Genomic DNA, 27,120 nt, shown 5'->3' on the forward strand with positions numbered 1-27,120 from the left:
GGCTCGATCACATGTTGAAATCATTTTCTCCCAAGCATGGTCTCAAGTTCCAGTTACCTCTGGCTTCACAAAACCATTCATCTCTGATTATATTGATCCCATGTCCAGCTGGCAGAGGCTTATCAGAGTTCCAGTGATGATTAGCTGATTTTTATGTACCTCCCTCTGGGCAACTTTTCCCTTACTCAAACTATTATCTCAACCTGAGGAGACACCATGTAAGAAAAACCTCCTGAATCCCCTCCAAACATTTCCCCTCTCTTCTCTTCCCTTGTCCTTATACCTTAATCTGTTTATTTGCCACTTGCTAACTTTTGTAGGGTCAGTGTCTAATTGTTGTGGTTCAGCGGACACCATGTCTTTTCCTGGAGGCGAGAGCAGGCATATAGACTTAAAAGGAGAGAAACATCCTGGGAAAAGTCAGTCCTGGACAGGGAGACATCTGAAACCAGAATTCTCTTAGAAATCAAAAATCTTAGGGGTGGCTAGGTGGCGCAGTGGATAGATCACCAACCCTAGAGTCAGGAGTACCTGAGTTCCTGGAGTTAGGAGTACCTGAATTCAAATCTGGCTTCAGACACTTAATAATTACCTAGCTGTGTGGCCTTGGGCAAGCCACTTAACCCCATTTTCCCTGCAAAAAAACTAAAAAAACTAAAAAAAAACTAAAAAAAGAAATAAAAGATCTTCTGAGATATTCAGAATCAGAGCTTGAATGAACCCATGGGTCACAGCTGTATCACAAGTTCCGATTATATGATCCTTTTCAACCCAGCTCTCCCCCATTGCATATACTTCCCCAGCGGAGAAAAATAAAGATTAAAGAGAGAACTCCAAGTGTGGGCAAAGTACTATAAAGAAAAATGTAAACTAAACATGCTGTATACTGTAAACTAAATATACTGTCCAGGGCCAGCTAGGTAACACAGTGGATCAAGAACCAGCCCTGGAGTCAGAAGGACTTGAGTTAAAATCCAGCCTCAGACACTTAATAATTGCCTAGTTGTGTGACCTTGGGCAAGTCACTACCTCCATTGTCTTAAATAAAATTTTAAAACAAAGAAATAGAAGTCCAAGTCTCTAGCTACAGTCTAGTTATGGATAATGAACATCCATTCTAAAAAATTTAAACAAATGTTTAGAGTAATTATAAATAAGCATCTAGCAAGGGTTGTACTGGGGCATCTCTCATAGACCTGGGTATTGCCTCTGGTCCCTTCCAGGGAGAAATGCTCTGGCCCTTTAATAAAGCATTTTAACTTAAGTTTTAACCAACTAATGTAAACCTAGGTAGTCCCTTGATCCCGATAGCTGGAGATGCTATGACAAAGATGTTTGAACCTGTTAAGAGCTATCCTCTGAAAATGTTATAAAAGCTATAAAAAACTACACCTTTCCTTCTTTTTTAAATTGCTAGAGACTTAGAGAGCCTATCCCTTGGACTTCCACCAGGAGGAAAGAGAAATTATCTAACAACCTAGCAGGAGGCAATTTCTGCATCTTCCCAGAAGAGAAGAAACAACACCACCATGAGAATTTTGTAGCTGAAAGGACTAGGATCAGATTTGAGGTAAATATAATATATTGTTTCATACCACAGAAAATTGATATTATGGGTTATTGTTTTTATATGTTGAATATAATGGAAAACTGGTTCTGAGTCTTTTGTGTTTTAGGTATTCTTTTTGTGGTGGATAAAATACATGGTTCTATTATATCTGAAAATACTTCAAATAATGAGTACCTTTTCTAAAATGGAGATGAACCATACCCAAGCCTTGCTGTAGAGTTTCTTTTTTTCCTGAAAATGAGGGTCACAATGAGGCAGAGCAAATTTTTAAAATGCAAAGGGAATATAGCACATAAACTCAGAGAAAAGTGTATTAATCAGAGAAGGCCTCCTGGAGATGGCCAGTGAAGTAAGGTTTTAGGGAGAGAAAGGATATCTGTTGGCACTGTATTTATCTATTGAAAGGTGAGAGAGAAACTGCATATGCAAAGACAGAAAATCATTAAGAAATTGGTTGGAATAGATTCTTTAATAGAGAGGGGATGATTTTTGTCCTGGCACCTGGGATCAGGATTTTACAATTGATAAAGACCTGGAAAGGTCAGAGAAGGTAGTTAATTTGAGTCAATTCAATTCAACAAATATCTATTAAGTGCCTTTTATGAGCAAAACACTGTGCTGCCACAAAAACCAAAAAATTGTCCTTGTCTTCAAGATGCTTATCTTCTCCTGGGTGATACAATAAATTTTGATGATTCTATGTTCTCATTAATGTGAATTCTTCAGTGATAAATTCAGAACCCATCATCTCTCATCCTAGATGATTCTTATTCATGTCCTCCCATAAGTCTTTCATGAAGAGTCTACCTGAAGAGCTGAGTGATTCCTCTAGATCTCTTGACATGGTGTGAATACCAGTGGGACATGTCACTTCTTCCATCAGTTATTCCTTTCTTTCAACATATTATTGGTCCACTTTTGTTTCTGGTCACACATCTTCCTAATGATATCTTTTATGCCAATTCACTTGTGGCAGTTCTTGGTTGGTAATGATCTTCAGTATCACCATGTTTCTCTCCGTGTTCTGCTATAAATGACCCTGAACTTTAAACTTTCAAATATTGTAGTATTCCATGACACAATCATATTACATCACTTAAAGACTATTGGGGTGTATGTGTGTGCTTTTTAATGATCCTTTATTTCAGGGAGATAGTTTAGACCATTAAACATATCAGTTTTCCCAAAGATTTTTGTTTAATTTTAAAGTTTTATTTGCTAATTTGTTGTACAAACCAAAATTTAATAGTTTATAAAACATTTTTAGAAAGCAAAGTTCTAAAAATTACATGTGTGATGTAAATGATTTCTTCTAAGTTTGAAATATAACTATTGGGATGGGATGGGAGATGAATTCTCAGTCAGAGTTCTGTATTTGGAGTGTATATGCCTTGATTTTTAAAAAAAAGAAAAAAATTGACTTTATAATCTGAAATGGTACTTTTATAATCTAAAATAAGTGATTTATGATTTGTGCATGAATCAAATCTATTAAATATTACAGTTTTATTGTGTATTTGGAACAACACACACTTAGCCTTAAAACTTTTTTGCATTTGCAATGAATTAGAAGATAAAAGCAAAATCAGTTCCTTATTCAGTATGTCATTTCTATAAAATGTCATATTTTTTCAAATATGGAACACGGCCATCTCCCAAAGAGAATCAGTAAAAATAGTTTATTGATTTGCCAAACAGAAGAGGAAGAAAGTGTTTAAGTTATTTATTATGATGATATTAAAATATATTATGTCAACTTTCTTAAGTCCTCTCTCAAAACTCATTAAACTGACAATTATAATCCCCTTCATTTTACAGAGACAGAGTCATTGAAAATCAGAAAACCTTTGCATTGTTTCCTTCCTGTACAATGAGAGCAGATGTTCAGCAAGTTAATCTATATATCAAACCCATGGTTTACACAGGGGAAGAATAATGGTCATTACTTTCTTGACTTTTATTCAATAAATTTTTGGTCTATAATTTGTCACTATTGGTCAGTTTCACAGACAAAAAAAGATTTTCTAAATCAAAAACCTTTTGAAAAGAAGACTTTACTGTTCCATTTGTATCTAACTTAGAAGATGTGATTTCAGGTTTGGACCCCCCTTATGTCAGCCTTGTACAAAAATCATCTACTCTTCTGTCTAGAAGATCCTCTAGACAAACTTGCCAGATAATCTGGGGGCAGGAGGACAATCCTACTTTTTCCCCTGATAAATGCACTGTACTTCTGTTTTTAATGGATACAAAGTTTGAAACTGGCATACTTAATGTTTATTCTAGTAAGTTCATATATGATGATTGAAACACCTATCTTACTTTAGTTTGGTCATGTTCTCCATAAAACCAGTCATCATTTTCTGCAGGGATAACCAAAATGATAACAATTCCCTGTGCAATGTTAAGTAATGTTTGGTGACTTTCAGCAGTAAGTGAAAAGATTGTTCTTACTTGCTGCCTTTTAATTAAGTCTGATCCTATTGCCACAGGAAAAAAATAATTGTAAGCTGGGATCCTCTGAAACCTTTTTGAAGTGTTTGGGATGGCTGCTTGGTTGTTAAACATATAAACTAGAAGGTTTATATATGATTTCAATAAAGGGATCAGGCAAAACTTTGGTGAATACTTAGGAAGAGTAACAGTATCTTTCCCAATCATGCTGTTTTTTTCTATAATTGGCAATGTTGAAACTTACCTCTTTTGCCTGGACATTCATCATGGCAGAAGGCAACTCTAACTCAGAAAGTCATCCCCAAACATTAGGAAACCAAGATGCTATTAAAACTGTAAATAATAAGAAAGGAAATCAAACAGTGAAATATAATCTCAACCTTTTTTCTGATAGCAAAGAACAGGAAACAAATTATATATGCTCATTGATTCATAAATGACTAAACAAATTGTGCCACATGAATGCAATGGAATATTACCTTTTTATGAGGAACAATAAATATGATGTATATAAGGCAGCATTGGAAGACTTTTGTGAACCAATTCAAAGTGAAGTAAGCAAAACTAGGCAAACAGGATACAGTAATGACTACAAAAATGTAAACAGAAAGTTTAACAGTAAAACAATCTGAACTGAATATTGAGAAATTTGAATTTCTTAGCTTGACCTCAAATAAGGAAAATAAAAAGGCACCTCCTCCCTTCTACCTAACCATCAATTCCTTACAGAAGTAGATGCCTGTGGGTTTGAAACACATACATTACATCAGAATTTTTCAATATGGTTAGTTTTGCTAAACCAGATTTTTTCCTTATGTTTTTTAATTAATTATCATGAATGATGGATCTCGAAGATAGGGAATGGGAATAGATACACTGGGAAAGGTAGAGGATATGAAACTAACACTTGTTTCATTTGACTTTCTCACAGATACTATAGATGCTGTTACTGTATTATTAAGAATCAAATGAAATGTTATGGGAATAATACTTTGCATGACAGTTGAAAAATGTCTTGATGTGAGGTACTTCTTCCTATGGAGTGAGGGGGAGTACGGAGGTTTTATTTTTGGTCTAAGAGAATTTTATAAAGAGTCGGTAAAAAGCTGGCAAATGCAGTATATTCTGGAAAGGCTATTTCCTGTGATGACTAAAGAGAGAACAAAGAAAAGGAATCTACTTAGCTTTTCCCTGAGAGACTGGATTTAGTTCTTATCTTGAGGAAAAAATATGAAAAAAATATTAAAGATTATAATCAGTATTTAGAATGAATCAATATTTGGAATTGTGTTTCTAGAAGTGAAGTCATCTACGTTATGTGAGGGCTTGATATCATGCTAGTTAGGATCTTTTGCCCAGTCAAAATATTATTGAGTAGTTTGTCTCTTTGCTTTATTGTAGATTTAATTTGTTAAGTTGTGTGTGAGTGACTACTACAAGTAAAGAGATTTTTCTGTTTTCTTTATTAAATATTTTTAGACTTTTAGCCAAGATGGTTGTATAAACAAAACCAAACTACCCAGCTCCCACAAATCTATTCTAGTAAAACACTGAAATTTACACAAGAACAAATAACACATGAGAAATACAATGGGGAAACTATAACAAGTGACTTCTTCCACCCAAGAACCTTACAAAAAATCATCCAGAAACTGGAGGGCAATAGAGTGATTGGGCATGGCAAAAAAGTTGATTCTCTTGAAGGAGATTTTTCTAGGCTCACCAGAGATAGTAAGGGGACACATGCAAATTGCAACACTCTGTTCAAGGAGGCTGTAGGAGTGAGGGGCCTCATGGTGGTCAAAAAGCACAGGATAAATTCTTGGAAGTCCTAAGGAACAACAGCAAATAGACTATATCAACAGCTAGAGTACAGGATAGCAACAATTAGACCAGAACAGGTTGGGGCCAGAGACTCTGAGATCCCTAATAATCTACCATTAGATGCCACAGAGGTCCCTAAAGATCTATCACTTTGAACTTCAAAGATCCTTGGTGACCAAACATTGGAAGGTGAAGGAACCCAGGAAACCCAGGGGGAAAAAATCAAGTATAGTCAACCAATCTACCAAAATGTGGAGCACTGGGTAGATCCTGGTTCTGGCACAAAACCAGCTGGAGAGATGAATAATTTGAAGAAAACATCAACCAGTATTAAAAAAAAAATCATTGCAAAGCTAAAGATCTTCCAAAAAAGAGAGATTAATTCCATAATAACTATAAGCAGGGACTCCAAGGAAAAAATAAATTTTCCACAAGAACTGCATGAGTATCTAAAAGAAATGAAATGAGAGATAATAAATGAAATACAAGTGTTGGAGGAAAGAATTGAAAGGAAAATAATTAGCTTAGAAGAGAAAGTGATGATCCTTACCCAAGAAAAGAATTCCTTTCAAACTAGAATAAAGCAAGCAGAAATCAATGACTCAAGAGATCAGTCAAGATGGTTGAGTATGGGAAAGCAATATTTCTCAATATTCACCACAACTACTCCAACAAAGATCTAAGAAGACTGCCAGACTGACTAGTCATTGGGAAAGCTAAGGAAAAACCACAATGGGGCATATTTCTAGTCCAAATCACAAATTTGATATGTGGATAAGTGACCAGGGCAAGAACCACAGAATAGGGATGGACTAAGGATTGTCCACTGCGCCACCTAGCCACTCCCAAAGAGTCTCTTTTAAGGACTTCCCAAGACTTTGAACAGGACCAACTCAGCAATTCCTGTAGCCCAGAAAAAAATCAAGAACTCCATCCCAGACCCAGAGCAGGCCTAGGTAAGAAACACAACTGCTCTGAACCTGCTGAGCCTTTCAACTTGCTGACAGGGACTGGAGCTAATAACTCTCCATTAGAGAATGAACCAGGCATAAATCTGCAGTTATGTTTCCTTACACCAATCCCATCTGGAGCAAAGTCCTGGAGGAGAGCAATGGGAAGATGATCTTGATCTGACTGCATAGGGCCTGCTGAAAGTTTATAGTTTCCTGATTCAATCTGCCTCTGTAATACTTGAAGAACATGGAACTTACTATCCATAGATCATAGTGGCAAAATTCCAAAGATGATAAACCAGCATCATACAAGGCATCAACAAGCTCAATGGAAGTGTGCAAATCTGGAAAATAAAGTTAGAAGAATGAGTAAAAAATAAAATGAGTGGGGGCGGCTAGGTGGCGTAGTGGTTAAAGCGCCGGCCTTGGAGTCAGGAGTACCTGGGTTCAAATCCGGTCTCAGACACTTAATAATTACCTAGCTGTGTGGCCTTCGGCAACCACTTAACCCCATTTGCCTTGCAAAAACCTAAAAAAAAAAGAATAAAATGATTGAGTTTTAACGTGCTAGGGATATGTCTAAGATACAAATTCAAAAGATAATAGCTCCAAAACACCTAAAAGCAAAGCAGCCCCCTCCAAAAAAAAAAAACCCAAAAGTTTGGTCATAAAATCAATGAGACTCAGACACTTAATAATTACCTAGCTGTGTGGCCTTGGGCAAGCCACTTAACCCCATTTGCCTTGCAAAAACCTAAAAAAAAAAAAAACCCAAAATCAATGAGAATTATTAGAAGAAATGAAGTAAATTTGCTGATGTAAAATATGATAATATAAATGAAGTAAGAGTGATAGAGGGAAGAATTGGAAAATAAATAAGAGGGGTGCAGTGGATAGAGCACCTGCCCTGGAGTCAGGAGTACCTGAGTTCAAATCCAGACTCAGACACTTAGTAATTACCTAGCTGTGTGGCCCTGAGCAAACCACTTAACCCTATTTGCCTTGCAAAAACCTTAAAAAAAAAAACAAGAACTCTAATAAATACAAAGACCTAGGGGCGGCTAGGTGCCGCAGTGGATAAAGCACTGGCCCTGGAGTCAGGAGTATCTGGGTTCAAATCTGGTCTCAGACACTTAATAATTACCTAGCTGTGTGGCCTTGGGCAAGCCACTTAACCCCATTTGCCTTGCCAAAAAAAAAATCTAAAAAACAAATAAATACAAGGACCAACCATGGTTCCAGAGGACTGATGATGAAGTTTTCTAATTATCTCCTGACAGAAATAGTGAACTCCAAATACTGTTTTAAACATAATTTTTTGGTTATAGTCAATGTTTGCTAAATTATTCATATGTATTATAAGGGTTCATGATGAAAGCAGAGGTGAAAGGAGAGCTGTTTTGTTAAATAATAAAATAATATAGAAAGTGAAAGCAAAAATATTGAAATAGAGTAAAAAATGAAGATAGAAGAGATCAGATCTAAACTCTCTGAAAAATATGACTAAAAAACTAGTCACTATATTTCAAGACATCATAAATGAAAACTACATAATCTATTAGAACAAGAGGGCAAAGTGAAAAAAGAAGAATCTACTGATTAACCTCTTATAGGAGCCTCAAAAAGAAAAGTTTTCGAATGTCATAGCCAAATCTAAAGCTCCCACATCAAAGAAAAAAATATAGCAAACTTCCAGAAATAAGTAGTTAAAATACTAAGACACTATAATCAAGAACACACAAGATCTGGCAAATTTTACTATAAATGAGAGGAAAGTTTAGAAAATAATATTCCAAAGGACTACATCCAAGAATAACTTACCCTGAAAAACTGAGTATAATCCTATGGAAAGAAAAATTGACTTTTAATAGAATAGAGGTCTTACAAGTGTTTCTGATGAAAAGACAGAAGACAGTAGGGACTTTGAAATATAAACACAAAAGTCCAGAGAAATTTTAAAAGGCACTTATATTGAAATAACTGAATTGGAAGGAGGTACAAGTAAGTTAATATTCTAATAGGAGGAAAAGAATCAAATTTCCCTTTGAAATCTTAACTCCAAATACCAAAGAGTATTGAAATAACTGAATAAGAATACAAAAATGCTGAGGAAGGTGAGGATGATCAATTCTAAGAGTTGGAATAGGTGAAAGAAAAAAGTAAAAGGGGGAATATACTCCTGTCAGAAAGAGGAAGAAGTTGAAACTTGCTCTTTCTCATAAGTGAAGTGCTTGAGAAGAGTATATAAACAACATAGAGAATGGTGGAATATCTAATAGATGAATTTCATTCCTATAAAACAGAGAAAGGAAGGATTGACACACATACACTCATTGATATAGAAATGTTTCAGACTCAACAGGGGAACAAGGAGGAGTGAGAGAAAGGATTAAGAGAAAGGATAATACCAGAAAGGGAATAATCATAAGCAAAAGAAACTTCCTGATTCTAAAGGGGGATTAATAGAAGGAAATGAAGTTAATGGAAACCATGAGTCAATAAGGTGGTATCTTAGATACATCTTAAAAATTGCCTTAACAAGTTGTATTATATGAATAAATGTAAAGGAATATCATTATGCCTTAAAGAAATGATGAAGGGGTCAGGTAGGTGGAGCAGCGGATAGAGATTATGGCCCTGGAGTCAGGAGAACCTGAGTTCAAATCTAACTTTGGACGCTTAATAATTGCTTAGCTGTGTGACCTTGGGCAAGTCACTTAACCCCATTGCCTTAAATAAATAAAACTTTTTGAAAAAGAAATCATGAAAGGAGCAATTTCTGAAAATCCTAGGTAGTATGAATGGATGCAGAGTGAAGTGAACAGAACCTGGAAAGAGATTAACACAAGGACAGCAACATTATAAAGGAAAAAAAAGAAATTTTCTTAAGAAAGCTGAACAAAGCAGGTCTCCAGAGCACCTACAATGAAACATATTACCTACAGCCTAACAGAGAATGTAAGAAAGGATATAAGTAATTAAATGCCTTCTGTGTACTAAGCACTGTGCTAAACACTTAGCAAAGATTTTCTCATTTGATCTTCACAAAAACCCCTGAGGGTTGGGTGATATTATCCCCATTTTATAGTTGAGAAAACTGAAGCCGACAGAAGTTAAATAATTTGTCCAAGATCACACAGTGTGTCTGATTTGTATTCAAATCTTTTTGACTCCAGGCTAACCTCTCCAACTATTGCATTAGATTGTGAGCTTCTAAAGGACAAGGACTTTCTTTTGTCTTTCTTTGTATTCTCAGTGCATAGAACAATGCTAATATTTGTTAGGTACTTAATGAATGTTTATTAAATGCCCTACTACATCACTTAGTTTAAGGTGTTGGGCATGGAGTGCATAATACGGTTTTAGACCTATAAATCAAAAGAACCTTGAGGTTTCACATCTTACTCTTGGTAAAGAATATTGGCAAGAAATGCAAAAGATGGGGATAATCAATATAAGACAGAGCTTTGAATTAGTGCATCTGTATTGGAAAGCAGTTGTGAATTATGCAAATAAAGTCACTAAAATGCCCATACTCTTTGATCCAGAAATTCCATTACTAGGAGACCTAGATGAGAAGAAAGTTCTCATATGCATAATATTTATAGCAACACTTTTTGCAACAATTGCACTATTAGTAAATATTCTTTTCTAAAAGTGAATCATGTCTGGCTGACTAGTATCAATAGATATTTTGGGAAGCATACCTGTGAGAGTTTGTGACCTAGTGAACTGAAATGTATCTCCCTAATCCCTCAGATTGCCCTACTCTAACAGAAGATATAGCAACATCTAAACTAAGATGTAACAGTTGCATGATTGAAAGAGTAGCTATAGAACATATGTTACTCTTGTAACAAATAGCTAAACAATTTGATATATTGTCCTTGTTTGAAAATATTTGTTCTCTTTATGCACCTGAAGTCTATCACCTTCCTTTTAAGAGGTGGGTATACTTCATCATCAATTTTCTGAAATCATGCTTGGTCAATACATTGATCAGAGTTCTATGATTCTTCAAAATAGTTTTCCTTTGTATTTTGTGGTATAGTAAATTATTTTCATGCATTTGTACATTTCATTCTTTATCACTTTGTTTCAGTCCTCTTGTGTCCACTGGCCTCCCACTTTATCAATCTTGCTCACCAATAAGAGTTCTTCATGTGGTGCTATTCACTCCTAAGCATTGTGGGAAATAAAGTCCTACAAACACACTCCTAACACAAAGGCAGGATAACTTGAGAAGAGAGAATCACCAAAAGCTAAGGGGAGGAGAAGGAAGAGATTAAGAAAGTCTTCTTTTTGGAGGTAACATCCTAAATTGACACATTAAGAGTTAGTTCTAAGAGGCAGATGTGGAAGGAACATATCATGGGAATAGAGGATAAACTAATAGAAGATGCAATGCCAAAGACAGGAAATAGCAAGTAGGTCAAGTTGGCAGGAGAGAATAGAGTATAAAAGGGAACAATGTACAATAAGTTTATTAAGTCAGACTGTGAGCTTTAAATGCCATTATGAGTTTGCAATGCCCTGAAATCTTCTTGGTCTCCTTTCTTTCAAACCTCTTCCTTCTACAATCCATCCTCTTCATGTATGCCAAATTGCTATTCCTAAACCACAGGTCTGATTAAGACATTTACTAAAAAAAACTTCAATAGTTTCCTAGTTTCTTTAGGCTTATACATAAAAATTCTCATAACAGTTAAGGTCCTCAGCTTTCCAATCATTTCACATTTTTGTTTTCATTCAGTCATGTGTGACTGTGACCCAATCTGTTTCTTATTGGCGAAGATATTGAACTGTTTTGTCTTTTCCTTCTCCAGATCATTTTACAGATGAAGAAACTGAGGCAAATAGGATAAAGTGACTTATTCAGGGTCACATAGTAAATGTTTGGGGCCAAATTTGAATTTAGAAAGATAGGTCTTCCTGACTTCAGGCAATGTGACCTACCCAGTTTGACAATTAACCCACCCTTGATTTATTCTCTTTCCCACTCAAACTGCTCTGCCAACTCTTTGCTGTCATACCATTCCATTTCACAACTCTGTAACTTTCTTCAGGTGGTTTCCCTCATGTGGAATGCACTCTTTCTTCACCTCTATTTTACAGAATTTCTAATTTCCTTCAAAACACTGTTCAGGTTCCTCTTGAAATTATTTTGATTGTAAATATGTAAAAATAATTATACACAAATAGAAGGACATAGAATATATTTCCTTGCATTTTTTTCTCCAATAAAATGTAGACTCTTTGAGGACAAGTATTGTTTATTTTTTTGTCTTTAAGTACCGAGCACATTGACCTGTATAGAGTAGCTTAAGAAATATTTGTTGGGCATCTAGGTGGTACAGTGGATTGAGCACTGGCCTTGGAGTCAGGAAGACCTGAATTCAAATCCGACCTCAGACACTTAATAATTTCCTAGCTGTGTGACCTTGGGCAAGTCACTTGACCTCATTGCCTTAAATAAGTAAAAAAAATTTTTTAAAAGAAATATTTTTTGAAATATTATTTTTGTAGATGCTATGGATTCCTTAAATTTCCTACCTATTTGGTGTGTGTGTGTGTTGTTTTTCTCCCACTTGAAATCATGGGGATTGAGACTTGGAGTTAGCAGAAGAATGGATTTGGGGAGGGCCTGGCTGGTTGAGTTGGAGACTCAGTGCTGATGAAGACCCTGCCACTCGTCATCTCCAGACATCACCCACCTCTTGCTGGACCATAGGGGTAACCTGTTCGTGTTCTTCTATGTGTGGGGGAGAAAGGGTGAAATAGAGAGGAGGCAAGTGGGCGGGCTAGCGGAGAGAAGGAGGGGAGGCGGGAGCCCTGGGCGGGGGCGGGGGCGGGGCTGGTCCCCACGTCCCAGCTGCCGCGGCAGAGCCAGGCGCTGCAGAACCTGTCCGCGATCTCAGGCTGGAGGGTCACATCCTGCTGCAGAGAGCGGCGGAGCGTGGCATCTCGGCATCCCGCTCCGCACCAGGGAGCCGCGCCAGCGCCAGGACCCGCAGGGACAAAGAAGGAGAGAGCGGGAGAGCAGAGCCCACCCGGCTAAAGCGCAGCTCTCCGAGACAAGGGCTTAGCCTCAGTCCCTGAGCTGCACTGCCTCGGGCCCTGCACCGCCTTGCTCAACGGGCCTGGGCTGGCATGGGGTAGGGACGGCGCCACGGAGCTGAGAGATGGGCCGCTCCCCAGGCTCCGAGCGGCCCCTTAGGCTCCGAGCGGCCTGACTGTCCGAGACGCTGGGGCCCAGCAGGTGGGTGTGGGCAGGGCAGAGGCGTGTTCCGAGGTGTAGTTAGAGGAGCTGCCGGGTAGACGTGGGCGGAGCTTACCTGGGGCTTCTCGGGGATGTGGTGGACTTAGCCCAGGGAAGCCTTTAGGGAGGAGGTTGGGTTCTATCTTGGGCATTGGCTGCAGATACTATTTGCGGACAGTTTTTGATACCCGAGACTCCTGACACCTGCAGGAGCCCCTAAACTGGCTGGACTGAGCAGATGATGACCCAGTGCCCCAGAATGGACTCTGTGGGGGCAATGGCTTCACTGATTCCACTGACCCCGTATCTAAGCCCTACAGTACTACTGCTGGTCAGCTGTGACCTGGGGTTTGTCCGTGCAGGTAAGTTGAGTGAAGATGGGAGGGGTCAACTAGAACCTATTCTAGAGGTTAGTCATTTTAACTTAACACTTCCTTGGCACAGATCGGCCTCCTTCCCCTGTGAATGTGACTATCACTCAGCTCAAAGCCAATTCAGCCACAGTGTCCTGGGATGTTCCAGAGGGCAACGTTGTCATTGGCTACGCCATCTCCCAGCAAGTATGAATCAGCCCTCAGGTCCCTCCTTTCTTCAGATTCCCCTGCATCCCCCTCAGGCTCTCCCCAAGTTGGGGAAATATTGGAGTAGGTATCTCCCATGAACATTCCTATACTTTTCCCCTATTTATACATCATTTCCCCTGAGACAGGCTGTAAAGGAAAACATTGTAAACAGAAGCAGGATGTGTCTTGTTTTCAGGATCCTATGGTTTACCACTCTTTTCTGTCACCACAGAGACAGAATGGACCTGGACAACGGGTAATCCGAGAGGTGAACACTACAACTAGAGCCTGTGCCCTTTGGGGCTTAGCTGAAGACAGCGACTATACCATACAGGTCAGGAGTATTGGTCTTCGGGGGGAGAGCCCCCCTGGGCCTCGGGTCCACTTTCGCACTCTCAAGGGCTCAGACAGACTGCCCTCCAATAGTTCAAGCCCAGGTAAGAGTGGGACCTGACTCTGTAACCCTCTATTCTCAAGATCCTCTGACCCTTACCTACCTACCTACTCAACTTACCCAAGGCAAGGAACTATCCTACATAAATAGAAAGAGGGACAACTAAATTAATTATGCTACCATTTTATCTCTGGGGGAAGGCAGGTTGGAAGGGAGGGATAAAAGAACTAATAATCTGGTAGAATGCTATTTATAAGGTTACTTTAGTTGGAACTCCAGTCCACAAGGCTTCTATCCTGAGTAAGAACCTGACTTTTTGCTCTACCTCAACCATCTGATGCTTTAATTCCCTGACTTTCCAGTCTCTCTCTTTACAAATCAGCCATCCTTGAGGAGAGAATGATCTAAAATTTCATCTCAATGGCTATGAACCTATCTCTCTAATTCCCAGCTGTGCTTTCCTTAAATGCCTTAAAAGCTTCCTAGTTGCTCCCATGGTAATCTTTTAGCCTCTATATGTCCTCCTCAGGTGACATCACAGTAAAGGGTCTGGATGGAGAGCGAACCCTGCAGACAGGGGAAGTGGTCATCATTGTGGTGGTGTTGCTCATGTGGGCAGGTGAGCAAGAGGTTTGGAGGGAAAAGGTTAGGGTCAATTGATCCCTACTACTTAGGGTAGGCTGGGGAATTAAAGAGGGGTGATAAAATGGGGTGAATAATTCACCCGAATAAAATGAGGTGAATAGCACTAGGGGAAGGGGACAATAATAATTACTTGAATTTCTAGAGCACATTGAGATATATTCAAAGCACTTCTCTCACAACAAACCCATAAGGTAGGTAGTGATATTATTGTCACTATTTTATAGATGAAGAAACTGAAACTCATAGAGTTGAAGTTACTTGTCTAAGGTCACAAGCAAGAGAAAAAGAATGTGGGTCAGTGCATTTAGGAGTGGTGGAAGCAAATCTGGAAATAACCTGAAACAAAAGAGGGGATAGTTATGAGAGTCTATTGAAAAAAATCAAGAGACAGAACTTTGTAAGAGGGAGGCATAAATGAAAAAATCAGGATTGTATAGAAAGAGAGTGTGTGTGTGTGTGTGTGTCTGTATGTGTCTGTGTGTGTGTGTGTGTGCTCTTTGAGGGTGGATAGAGGATCTGAAATTGGAATTATGGATAGAGTATCTTGATGTTATTACAGCTGTGATTGGACTATTCTGCCGTCAATATGACATCATCAAGGATAATGACTCCAACAATCCCAAGGAGAAAGGAAAGGGACCAGAACAGAGCCCTCAAAGTCGGCCAGTGGGAACCAGACAGGTGATGTAGGAGTTCAGAACTGAAGAAGGTTAGAAGGTTGGGTGCTGTAGCTGAGGTTTCCTCAAGAAGTCAGCAAGACCTAGATAAGTGAAGGGGAAACCAGAAATGACAGAGTGATAATGAAATGGCTTGGAAGGGTGGAAGGGATGTAGGTGGATTAGGAAAAGAAAGAAAAGGAACTGTACTTCTGAGATTCTTGAATGATCTCACAGCTTCAAATATAATTTTCCTTTACAGAAAAAGTCATCATCTATTAACACCATTGATGTCTGAAAGAAAGAAATGGAGCCAAAAAGAGAGATGGATTTGGAATGGTGATAAAGACTCAAATGGTCATCTGCCCAAGATGCCCATTATCCCCACTTCCTTACAGCTGAACTAGAGGGGATAACTAGCATTCCTACACACTCAAACCTGCCTCCTGTACCCCTTTCTCACTGTAAGCAGGGTCATGAAGACTTGATGATGAAAACTTCCCTAGACCTGGAGAAAGAGTGAAAAGTGGGAGAAGTCCCCAGTGTTCCGGGTCCTGAGAGGAATGACTTGTCTAACCTTATTCTGTGAAGCCCAAGAAAGCAAATGACCTATTTCACCTGCATCAGGACTGTCAACATCTTTAGCTGCCTCTAAACCCAGCCTCTGTTCCCAGGACTCAAATGGGGGTCTTTTGGTGGACTCTGAACAGGGGGGAGGGACTGTTGGGCCCAGGGACCAGATACCATGCTGCACTAATCTAATGTCTTCCATGAAGCCTGAGGAGCTTCATTGCCTCATCAGGCAGCCTCCAAGTGCTGCTGGTAATCACACCCCTTGGGCGTTTTTACAATAAAAGGTTCTTGGAACAAAGTAATTTTTCTATATGACATTGGAATTTTCCCAGATTTTTCTATATGACATCCTAATACAAGACTGCACCCATCATACTGATCCCCAGGTTTATGTATCAAATATTTTATTTCTTTACTCAGAGCTGGAAAGGGTGGAGAGAATATAGAAGGAATGGGGATAGTGAATCCCTAGCTCCAGTTGTTTTTAATTCAAGTATTTATCTAGTACTGTGTATCTTATTTTTGCTGGGTACTCTGCTAAGTACTGGTGGTACAAAGACAATGCCAAAAATCTGGGGAGAAACAATGTACCCACAGAAGTATATACAAAATAGAAACAGGATAAAAATAAAACTTCTGGGGATTGAAGTAGGGCATTAGCAAAGTTGGTAAGTGGGAGTGGAGGGCAGTATCAGGATAAGTTTTATGAAGAAAAATGGTGATGGGATTTGAATTGAGTCTAGAAGAAAGCCAGTGATTCTAAAAGAAAAAGGTCTGAAAAGAGTTTAGGCACAGGTGCTCAGTGATGGAATGTCCTAAATATATAGGGAACAGCAAGTAGGTGGGCTTAGCTGCATGAGGTCCTGAAAAGGTATGCAGGAGCCAGACTGAGCATAGCAGTTTTTATTATATCCTAGAGACAATAAGGCCCTAATGAATTTTTCCTGTTTGAGAGTGGGAGGGATGTGGTCAGGCCTATGTTTTGAAATTTCAGTTTAAGGGAGACTTCTTACAAGGTTATTGCAATAGTTTCAGAGAGAGAAGGATGAGAGCCTGAATGAATGTTGTGACTGTAAAAGTGAAGAGAATGGCATTAAGAGATATTATGTAAGTTGAATCAATAAAACTTGCCTGATAATTGGAAATCAGGAGTGACAGAAAGAATAGATGATGACTAGGCTTGGGAACCTGGGTGACTGGAAGGATTTGCCTTTCGCAGAAATGGAGTATAGGAAGAGGGGAAGGTTTAGGGGAAAAGAGAATGAGTTCTATTCTCAATATAATATATTGAGATGTCCATAGGACATTCAAGTGGAAAGATACAATAGGTGACACATTAATGGAACTTGGGAAAGATTTTAATTCTCCTGGTTATGTTCAAAATAGGCTATCACTTCAATTGACATTTTTTTAAAAAAAAAATTAAGTCTCTGTGACAGACACTGAAGACCCAGTGACAAAAATGAAGCTGCCCATGTTCACAAGAAGCTTACAGTCTTTGGGGAGAACATAGGACAGAGAAGGGGGGGGGTCATACTATCACCTATACCTTCTATATCTTTCATGCTCACAGTCTAAATTAGAACCATCCATTTTTTGCCTCCTGTGTTACTCCTGCAACACAGGGACAGGTCTGAGCAAAGCAGTATTGGTCACTCCTCCCTATTGATAGTGTCAATGCTCCTTGATCATCTCTTCAGTTGAAATATGGCTATTCCAGAATCTGTTCACTCCTTTCGAAACATTTACCTGTCTGTCTCTAACAAGACACAAACAAGTATAATAATTTCTGCATGGGATCTGTTCAAGTTTAGTGCTCAAATGTTCAAGACTTATCATTAAAGAAAAGCTTAAATGGAGTCATGTTCAAACTCTGTCCTGAACAATGTCCTGGAAGGAGAACTGAGGAGAGCAGGTTATTTTTGTACAGTGAAATAATGTGACCCTGATCTAGATAACTTTCATTCTGGGCCAAATTTTCTGTGAAAATCATGACTGCCTGTACCTTCCTTGTTGCATCCTGTAAAGATGTGAGAAATTCTATATGGCTCCTTTACTAACAAACTAAACCAGAGGTTGAAAACTTCTAGATAAAGACCTCTTCCCTGAGAATTTCTGTCCTTCCCAACCTCATTCTCTTCCTTCTAGAAGCCTCAGAGCCTTCAGATTCACACAGAAGTGACTTATGTGATCAGCTCCCATTTCTTTTGGTAATTCTGGCAAAGAAGCAATTCCAAACCCCAAAACAGCAAGGTATGGTGGAAAGGGCATTGGCTAAAGATCTAAAATTAGAAGTGACCTCAGAGGCCAGCTTGTCCAATCCTTTGTTTAACAGCAAGGAAAATCAGGGCCAAAGAGATTAAGTGACTTGCCCACAGTCATAGAGGCAGAGATATTTCAAGAACCCAGGTCTTCTGTCTCCAGGGTCAGTGTTCTTTATACTATATTATTATACTGTCTCCTCCTCTCCACAGGGACACAACATGCCAAAATTAAGCAAACTCAAAAAAGATAGTGTATTAAACAGAACTAGGAGAAGAAATGAACAGTACAATCCTCTGAGGTAAAATGAAATAAGTAAGAATTTAACTAGCAACTTGAAAGAAAACTAGTTGAAACATAAATGAATGGAGGAAAAAACTTTAAAAAGATTGGTATCCCTGTGGGATACTGGACAAGTTACTTTATCTTCTTGGGTCTCAGTTTCCTTACTTATAAAAATGATAGTTTGAGGGGTGGCTAGGTGGTGCAGTGGATAAAGCACTGGCCCTGGAGTCAGGAGTACCTGGGTTCAAATCCGGTCTCGACACTTAATCATTATCTAGCTGTGTGGCCTTGGGCAAGCCACTTAACCCCATTTGCCTTGCAAAAAAAACTAAAAAAATTGGAGTTTGGATGAATCAATCTCTGAGGATCTTTTCTGTCTTTTATCCTGTGATCATGAAGTAAGCATCTATCTCCTCGACTCAGCCTGTGTCAAGGCTCCTAATTCTATAATTCTATAAGTTCTATAATTCTATAAGTCTTAGGATCACCTAAGATTCTAATTTAAGAAATTGAAGCCTAGAGATGTCATGAACTAGATTTTGAGCTGGAAGGCCCAAATTCAAATCCCAGCTCTGCCTCTTAATTACCTTGGCTTTGAAACTGTAAGATGAGCTTTTTCAAATATATAAACTATATCAAATGGCCTACCATTTTCAGGAGAGGGGAAGGGAGAAAAATTTGGAACTAAAAATCTTGTAAAAATCAATGCTAAAATGTTCACAGTATTTAATTGAGAAGAAAATAAAATACTATTTTTTTTTAAAAAATGGACCTTTTCCTAGATCACTGAGCCTATGCTTCTAGCTTTAAATTTAATTCTCTGACTTGTCTAAGGAAGCAAGTAACAGAGCTGGGCAGAGAGATTTAGTGTATAAAAAGCAGTGAACTTAAAAGTTGTCACAGGGTCTGCATCTGAATCTGGCTCTGACGTTAACTACTGTGACTTGTGCAAGTCACCCTTCCATGATGCTAGGACTAGAGCAAGGTCACTCAGGTAAAAAAGTAGCAGAGATGGGATTTAGACCCAGGTCCCCTAAATTCAAATCTAGTGCTCTTTCTACCGAAGCCTGGTCCCTAACCAACTCCTATTTGATACTCGGTCCTCTAAGAGTCACTGCCTTCTTCCCTGCTCACCAATACCTCTGTCCTCCATCTGGCCGTGACTCTGTTAGAGGCAGGCCTTTGAGCAATGGCTCAGAGATGAATTTGGGGATGTGGATGCAGATATCCTTGGCCTGGGCTCAGAAACTGATCTAAACTGGGAAGCTGGGTATGGTCCAGCGGATGAGAACATACTCTTTACCCAAAAGCTTCCCGGAGCCAGTTTCCCTCCTCCCCCTGCTTTCCGTCTCGTCTTTTCCTCACTCCTTCCATTCTCCTCATGGCCCTCCTCCCACCACTCCTCCTCCTCCTCCTCCTTCCCCCTCCCCTCGGCGCCCCTTCGCGCTTGCGCCGTCACCGCGCTGGGCTGACGCTCGTGCCTACGTGAGCATCGCGCAGCCGAGTTAGGTGTGTGCGTGAGGACTGGTTGCCCAGGAAACCCCCCGAGTTTGTCGCGGTCGGTGCGGGAATCTAGTGCTGGATCGTCATGCAGTTGAAGCACTTGAGGACCCTACTGAGCCCTCAGGTGAGCCGCCGCAGGGCCCTTCGGCCGCTCGCAGCCCCCTCTGACGTTACCCGATGCCCGGGGGGCAGCGGGGCACTGGTAGGGGCGGCACCGAGACCCAGAAAGGCGAGCGTCCGGGGATCTCTGTTGGGGCCCCCTCCCACCCCGCAGCACCTATTCCTGCAGGGACAGGTACCATAATAAACATAGCCTCCGAGAGCTGAAGCCGGGAGGGGCCACCTGGTCCAACCTAAGGTCACACAGGTAGTGAGTGGCAGAACTTGGTTTTGGAATCTGGGCCACCCACTCTTTTCACTGCACCATCGATTCACTTGTTGAATTGAATTTCAACTCTAAATCAGTGCTCCTGTGATAATAGTAATCGTAGTTAGTTTTAAGGTTTGCAAAATACTTTAAATATTATCTTGTTTGATCCTCACAATAATCATCCTCTGAAGTAGATGGTATTGCTTTCCCCAGTTTACAGATGAAGAAACTGAGGCCGAAAGAGATTGAGTGGTCTACCAATCATAATAATGACAACTAGCATTTATCTGGCAAATAGTGACAGACAAGATTTGAACCTAGATTTTCCTTACTCCAGATTCAGTATTATATACCCACTTGATCTCATAAAGGATCTGTCCAAGAGACTTTTCTGACTGAAAAGAAACAAGTTAGTACTTGAGGACCCTACCGAGCCCTCAGGTGAGCGCGAGGGGCCCTTCGGCTGCTGTCTTCAAATATAGGAAAGGGATTTCTAAGAGGAAGATTAAGGCTGGATGTCAGGATATGCTTATTAACCAATTGGGACCATCCAAAAGTAGAGGTTGCCTTATGTTGCTCCCTTAGAGAAGATAGGTGTTTAGGTTCCTTAAATAACTCCATTTCTGTGATTCAGTGAGAGTTGAGTCCAGGGTAGTGCCTACAGTCCCTTTTTTCAGCCTAACAAAAACAAGAATTGAAGACTGATGTTGGTGACCTTAGTGGCATATTTGTGAGACTGGTTCAGACTAAGGGAGGTTGTTCTAAGGTTTTTTGAGAGAGGAAGATTATAGGAAAAAGAATCTAAGATAACTAATGGTATAGATTGGTTTAAGGAGTTAGGATTTACAAGGGACGATTCTGATCTCAGTGAAGGGAAACTCTTAATGATAGATCTACATAGGGCTAGCAGTAGGTGGGGAGAGTAGATACTTTAATCCTTTACTGGTCTCTGACACTCTCTCCACTGTGATTGAGGCAGGGAGATGGTGAAATAAATAGAGCTCCACTGGACCTGGAATCAGTAAGATCTGGGTTCAAATACAGTCTCTGCCACTTAGTATTACTGTAACCTTGGGCAGGTCCACTTCCCTTCTTCAGTCTTCAGTTTCCTCATCTATAAAATGCAATAATAATAATAGCTAGCACCTGCCTCACAGGATCGTGAGGATTAAGTGAAGCACTTAGCAAAATGTCTGACATGATATGTGGTGTTGTCATCTAGGCAGCTTGTTGGGTCTGGAGTCAACAAAAACTGAGTTCAAATCTGTCCTCAGGCATTTACTAGCTGTATGACCCTGGACAAGTCACTTAACATCTGTTTGCCTCAGTTTCCTCAACTATAAAATGAGGATAGTAATAACACCTGTCTCTCAGGGTTGTTGTGAGGATCACATGAAATAATATTTATTAAGTGCTTAGCACAATGTCTGAGGTGTAGGAGTGGCTATGGGAGCTATCATCAAGATCATCATCTTTGTATCTTTCAGTTAAGGATCTACGCAAAATGTCTGAGGCTTTCTTTTTGTTCATTTTATATTTATTGAAGCATTTATCTTGTTTATTTCCTTAAACCTTATTCTTGCTAGATCATTAGCCTACTTGTTTTTCCAATTCACCATTCCTTTGTGATGTCTTTTACAGTACTTCTGATGTGTAAGACTTGAATACTTCAGAGATTTTCAATTTCCCTGCTGAGGGTGTTCCCACAACCAAGACAGATCATAATCCCTCACTAATTTAGTAGTTTATCAAGAATTGCTATAACCAACCTATCAGTAAGTCTTTCTGAATTTAATTAGGCTGGGCCTTAGGATTATAGAATTTGAGAGTTGGAAGGGACCTCAGCAACCTTCTAGTCCAATTCATATGCTAAAGGAATTTCCACTAGAATATATTTGATATATAGTCATGCAGCTTCTGTTTGAAGAGCCCTGAGGACTCCTGGAGGCAGCTCAGCTTACTTTGAGATGGCTCTCTAAATTAGTTTGCTCACAGCAAACTCAAAAGGTCCTTTTTGCAACTTCCACTTATTCCTTCTGAATCTACCATCTTGGATTAAACAGAAAAACAAAAAAATGCCTTTTCCACATGACTGACTTTCAGAAATTTGAAGATATTTTATATTTCCTCTCTTCTCAAAATAAGACATGTCCAGTTCCTTTAACCAATTCTCATTTGTCATAGATTCAGGATCTTTCACATCCTGGGCACCCTTCTTTCCTTCACTCTAGCTTATCAGTACTCTTACACTATGATGCCTAGAAATGAACACAATAAATATTCCGGATGATGACTGTTTAGTTAGAGTACCTATAGACTATTCTTAATCCTGTGTATTATATATCTCTTCATTCAACACAATATGGAACTAGCTTTTTTTGCTACCATATCACACTTTGCAGGTCCTTAAAATCGCTTACTCTTTATCAGAGCAATTGGCATCTCGTCATGTCTCCCTCATATTGTATTTGTGAAGTTGATTTTTTTGTACCCAAGTGCAATACATATTTATATTCCCATTGAATTTCATCTTTACGATTGCCCTGACCTGGAGACTCTCGAATTTGGCTATAATATTCCTGAGAGTTGTCATTTGGGGAATCTCTTTCAAAAGTGGTAATCAGTTTCTTTCAATTTCTATTTTATACTTTGGCTCTAGGATATTGGGGCAGTTGTCCTTGATAATTTCTTGAAATATGATTTCTAGCCTCTTTCTTTGATCATGGCTTTTAGGTAATCCAATAATTCTTAAATTATCTCTCCTTAATCTATATTCCAGGTTATAACATTGGATTGAAACTAATAATAATGAAATTCAGAGAGACTTTTTGGGGTACAGTCACCACAGTAGAATAGAAGTATTCAGCTAAATTCTCCCAACATTTCCCCCTCCAAACAACTATAAAATTAACACCTCAAATCAAATTCTGGAATGGGAGCACCAGAAAAAGATCAGGATAGGACCTTAGGATGTTGAAAGAAGAGATCTGTGATATGGGTGTAGGGGCTAAATTGGAGCCCATGTGGATGCAACACCAGTGGTAGGATTGGGTAGTGGTGATAACAGAAGCAGCAATAATTTGGGGAGTTCTCAAGCAAGAGACAGTAAGGAGATTTGATTACTGGTCAGAAAGAGATTCCAGGGGATCCTTGTGCTAGGACTGATGCAGGACCAGATGCTCTTTGGCAACTCCATTACCTATACCCACCTCTGAGTCACACACAGTTCAAGGGTGAAGGGGTATGTTTTTGGTCAAGAAGGAGTAGGGTCCCTGAGGACAGTATAACTTGTTCTGATTGCTGTGTCCAAAAGGTAAATCATTGATGCAAGCCACAGGAGAAAAATTTGGGCTGAATATATTATATTTGCATAAGTGAGTCTAGTAGCTGATAAGAACACCTAATGAGATAACGTAGAAGAAGAAATGAGGGAGCTGGACAAAGCCTTAGGGAAAATCCTCAATAGAGGATATGATCTAGAAGAAGATCCAACTTACAAGACTGAGAAGGAGCAGTCAGGCAGGTAGAAAGAGAGTCAGGAGAAAGCAATGGCACAAAAACCTGGAGAGGTCACCTCTTCTGTAACCAGAAGAGGATGATGGACAGTATGAAAGATTATAGTGAGATAAAGATGAGGACTAAGAAAAGATCATTAGGTTTGTCAATTAGATCATTGAGGGACAACTAGGTGGTTCAGTGAATAGAGCACAGGCCTTGTAGTCAGAAGGATCTGAGTTCAAATTCAGCTATAGATATTTGACACATATTAACTGTGTGATTGGGGAGGTGGGGAGAGAAGCAAGCCACTTAACCTCTATTGCCTTGCCAGAAAAAAAAATCATTGGTAACTTTGGAGGAGAGTTTCAGTTTCAGTTGAATAAGGAGAATGGAAGCCTTATTGCAGACTGTAGAAGCAAGCAAGAGGAGGAAAAGTGGAGAAACCTAGTGTAGACATCTTTCTCAAGAATTTAGACAGAAAGAGAAGGAGAGAGATATAGAATAATACCTCATGGTATTAGGCTAGGATGGTCAAGGGATTTTTTTTTTCAAAGGTAGGGGAAATAGATGTGTTTATAGGCAATAGGTAGGGACAGAATGAAAGCTATAGAAGGAATGGGATCAATATATGGAGTAATATGCTATAGAAGATGGGAGGGAAAGGGATTCAAGGATGTATGCAGAAGTGTTTGCCTTGGCAAGAAAAGGGCCATCTTTTCATGTGAGGTGGGCAGCAGGGAGGGAGGAAATAGTGAAGGAAGAGATCTGATTGATGTGAGATGAAAAAGAGAAGAAAGAGCTGCTCACTTTTTTCAATTAATTATGAGGTCCTTTGCCAAGAGAGTCAGGGTGGCACATAATTTGTTCTCTCCTCTTTCTGAGACTCAGGAAAAGATTTGCTCTTCTTTAGGAGAGGTCTATCCTGTTTTTCATAATCTTTCAGATATTATTGATATCTGATCATATCTTCAATTCTTTCAGGACACAAAGTTAGTGAAAGACCCTAGTTCATCTGAGTCAAATAACTTGAATTCATCAAGTTTATTTTTATTATCTAAATTCATCCATAACTAAACCTATACTTGGAAATTTTCTAGCTTGTTAGAATCAGACAGAGCTTACACCCCTATTGTTTAGCTTTTGAGAACACAGGATTATTTTCATACCACTTTGGGGTTTCAGAGTAGAATTTCAGTGGCATCAAAATCAGGTCTGATAATAAGCCATAGCTTAACTTAAACCTCCCTCCCCAGGCAGCTTTTCTATTGCTGTTTGGTGGTGTTCCATGCTTTATAGTCAATAGAACATCATCAAGAGAATATTGGAGGGACAGCTGGGTGGCACTGTGGATAGAGCATTGGCCCTGGAGTTAGAGGACTTGAGTTCAAATTCAGCCTCAAACACTTAGTAATTGCCTTGCTGTATGACCTTGGGCAGGTCACTTGACCCCATTGCCTTAAATTTTTTTAAAAAAGAGGATATTGGAGTTTTAAAAATAGGCTTTTGCAACAGCAAATAGCTTGGAATTACTGAAAGCAGTATGGAGTTTCTCAAATGCAGTCCATCCTAGTTTTCCTATCCAATTTGGGTACAAAGAAGAGCAGATAAATATGGCAAAAGATAATGCACAGGATTCTTAGTTTAATTCAATCAATACTGATTAAGTATTTATTAGCAAGATACTGTGTTGATTTTCTAAAATGATCTGTGATAAGGTCGGAATGAGAACTTTCTCCACTGGAGCAAATGACACCTTGTTTATAAGTTAACATCTTAGAGAGTTCTTTTTTCTGAGACTCAGAGAGTAAGTGATGTGAATAAGATAGTAGAGCTAAGCCCTAATTAATATCATCAGCCAGATGAACACATTGAGTATGTCTGCTACAACACACAACAGATATATTGAATTATAAGATAATGATATTAATGTGTAATTAAATATAGCTATGTTATTGGCATTAATACTTAAAAATAAATGATAATATAAAATGTAATTAAGTGTAAATACCCAAGTGTACACCTTTGGAGGAGAGGTAAACGTCTGTTAAACAGATGAACTCAAATGATGAATCTAAGTAAAGACACAGTGCATGAAGCTCCACCTCTAATCATCACTAAGGACAAGAAAGATGAGATTGAACATCTTTCAGGCATGTATGTTCTTGAAATCAAAATAACTGGTACAGACAAGCAACTGTAAAGAAGTGAGTTGATTTAATGCTGCCACTTATTTTTCAAGGTGGCCAAAGAGGGCTGCTAGTCTGGGATTCAGCTCAAGATATGAAGAACTTCCTTTCAGAGAAAAAGAATAGTTCAAATAATGATTCCCGCAAGAATGCTGCCCATCTCCAGACATTCTCAGAAAATAAACCTTATGTCTTTTGGAGCAAAAATCACTATAAGACCCAGTCTTATTTTGGGGGAAATACAGAAGTTCCAGTGACTCCCATGAGCCACTAAGAAAAATAATGCACAATTATTATCCTCTAGGAATTGACAATTTAGCAAGGAGATAAGGAAAAGCATTTAGATGGAGGATGGAAATGCCTCTGATCAAGATGTTCCATCTTTGACAGATGTCGGCCTTGTCATTTAACATCTAAATGCCCCAGGAAACTCCAACATGATAATATGCTGAATAGTATCAACAGAGAGTTATTTCCTACACAAATGAAATCATAGATTTAATTTTTAAAAGGTAAGAATCAGCATTATGTAGACAAAAGATTCCCTATAAAGATCATTTGAGCCCAGACCATAGTGTGAAAATGGGAAGGCCCTATAAGAAAGGTATAAAAAAGTCAAGAAAATGCCTTCTGTGAGTTAGGGACTGTTTGAAGTGCTGGGAATGCAAATTCAGAAGTGAGATAGTCCCTGTTCTCAGTTACATCCCATTCTACTGAGGGGATATATGGTCAAAAGTAAATACATGCAGAAAATAAATTAAAAATTATTTGGTCCATCTTACATGTACATGTGTCTTATTATCTAAGTTTCTTATGCTTTTATTTATATACTTGAATACTATTATTCTCCATAGTAGCTAAAGTAAAATTTTCTTTTTAATTTTTAAAATTTACCTTTTCCCCCAACAGGATGGGGCTGCAAAGGTGACCTGCATGGCTTGGTCCCAGAACAACGCCAAATTTGCTGTCTGTACAGTTGACCGTGTGGTGTTGTTGTATGATGAGCATGGGGAACGGAGAGATAAATTTTCCACCAAACCAGCTGATATGAAGGTGAAGAAAGAAACTACTTCTGCCTTGGCCTCTACCATGAATCCTGAGGACAATGGAAACTTTTCAGCACTC

General features: G+C 39.1%; 3 protein-coding genes across 5 annotated transcripts in view; 2 read left to right on the plus strand and 1 right to left on the minus strand.

Moving 5' to 3' along the window:
• Positions 1–13,212, minus strand: part of GCKR (glucokinase regulator) — a 31,177-nt gene extending 17,965 nt beyond the window's left edge. Inside the window, 2 exon segments of the mRNA XM_074188114.1 lie at positions 12,667–12,855; positions 13,036–13,212. Coding sequence (XP_074044215.1) covers positions 12,667–12,855; positions 13,036–13,212 — 366 coding nt within the window.
• Positions 12,716–16,203, plus strand: FNDC4 (fibronectin type III domain containing 4). Of its 3 annotated transcripts, none has more exons than XM_074227091.1 (7): positions 12,716–13,060; positions 13,271–13,422; positions 13,505–13,620; positions 13,856–14,060; positions 14,547–14,636; positions 15,222–15,371; positions 15,581–16,203. In XM_074227091.1, the coding sequence occupies exons 2-6, from the start codon at positions 13,299–13,301 to the stop codon at positions 15,350–15,352; spliced, it is 666 nt and encodes a 221-aa protein (XP_074083192.1). In that variant the 5' UTR covers positions 12,716–13,060; positions 13,271–13,298; the 3' UTR covers positions 15,353–15,371; positions 15,581–16,203. The 3 variants fall into 3 exon arrangements, with proteins under 3 accessions (XP_074083192.1, XP_074083183.1, XP_074083201.1); XM_074227082.1 differs by having other exon boundaries at positions 15,222–15,343; XM_074227100.1 differs by lacking the exon at positions 15,222–15,371.
• Positions 16,204–19,918: 3,715 nt separating this feature from the next.
• The window catches only part of IFT172 (intraflagellar transport 172), a 44,107-nt gene continuing 36,905 nt past the window's right edge, over positions 19,919–27,120 (plus strand). Inside the window, exons 1-2 of the mRNA XM_074209825.1 lie at positions 19,919–20,065; positions 26,905–27,048. Of these exons, the coding sequence (XP_074065926.1) occupies positions 20,027–20,065; positions 26,905–27,048 (183 nt within the window). The 5' untranslated portion in view covers positions 19,919–20,026. The remainder of the gene's footprint in view (positions 20,066–26,904; positions 27,049–27,120) is intronic.

Source organism: Macrotis lagotis, chromosome 1 (assembly GCF_037893015.1).
Source record: "Macrotis lagotis isolate mMagLag1 chromosome 1, bilby.v1.9.chrom.fasta, whole genome shotgun sequence".
NCBI lineage: Eukaryota > Metazoa > Chordata > Mammalia > Peramelemorphia > Peramelidae > Macrotis > Macrotis lagotis.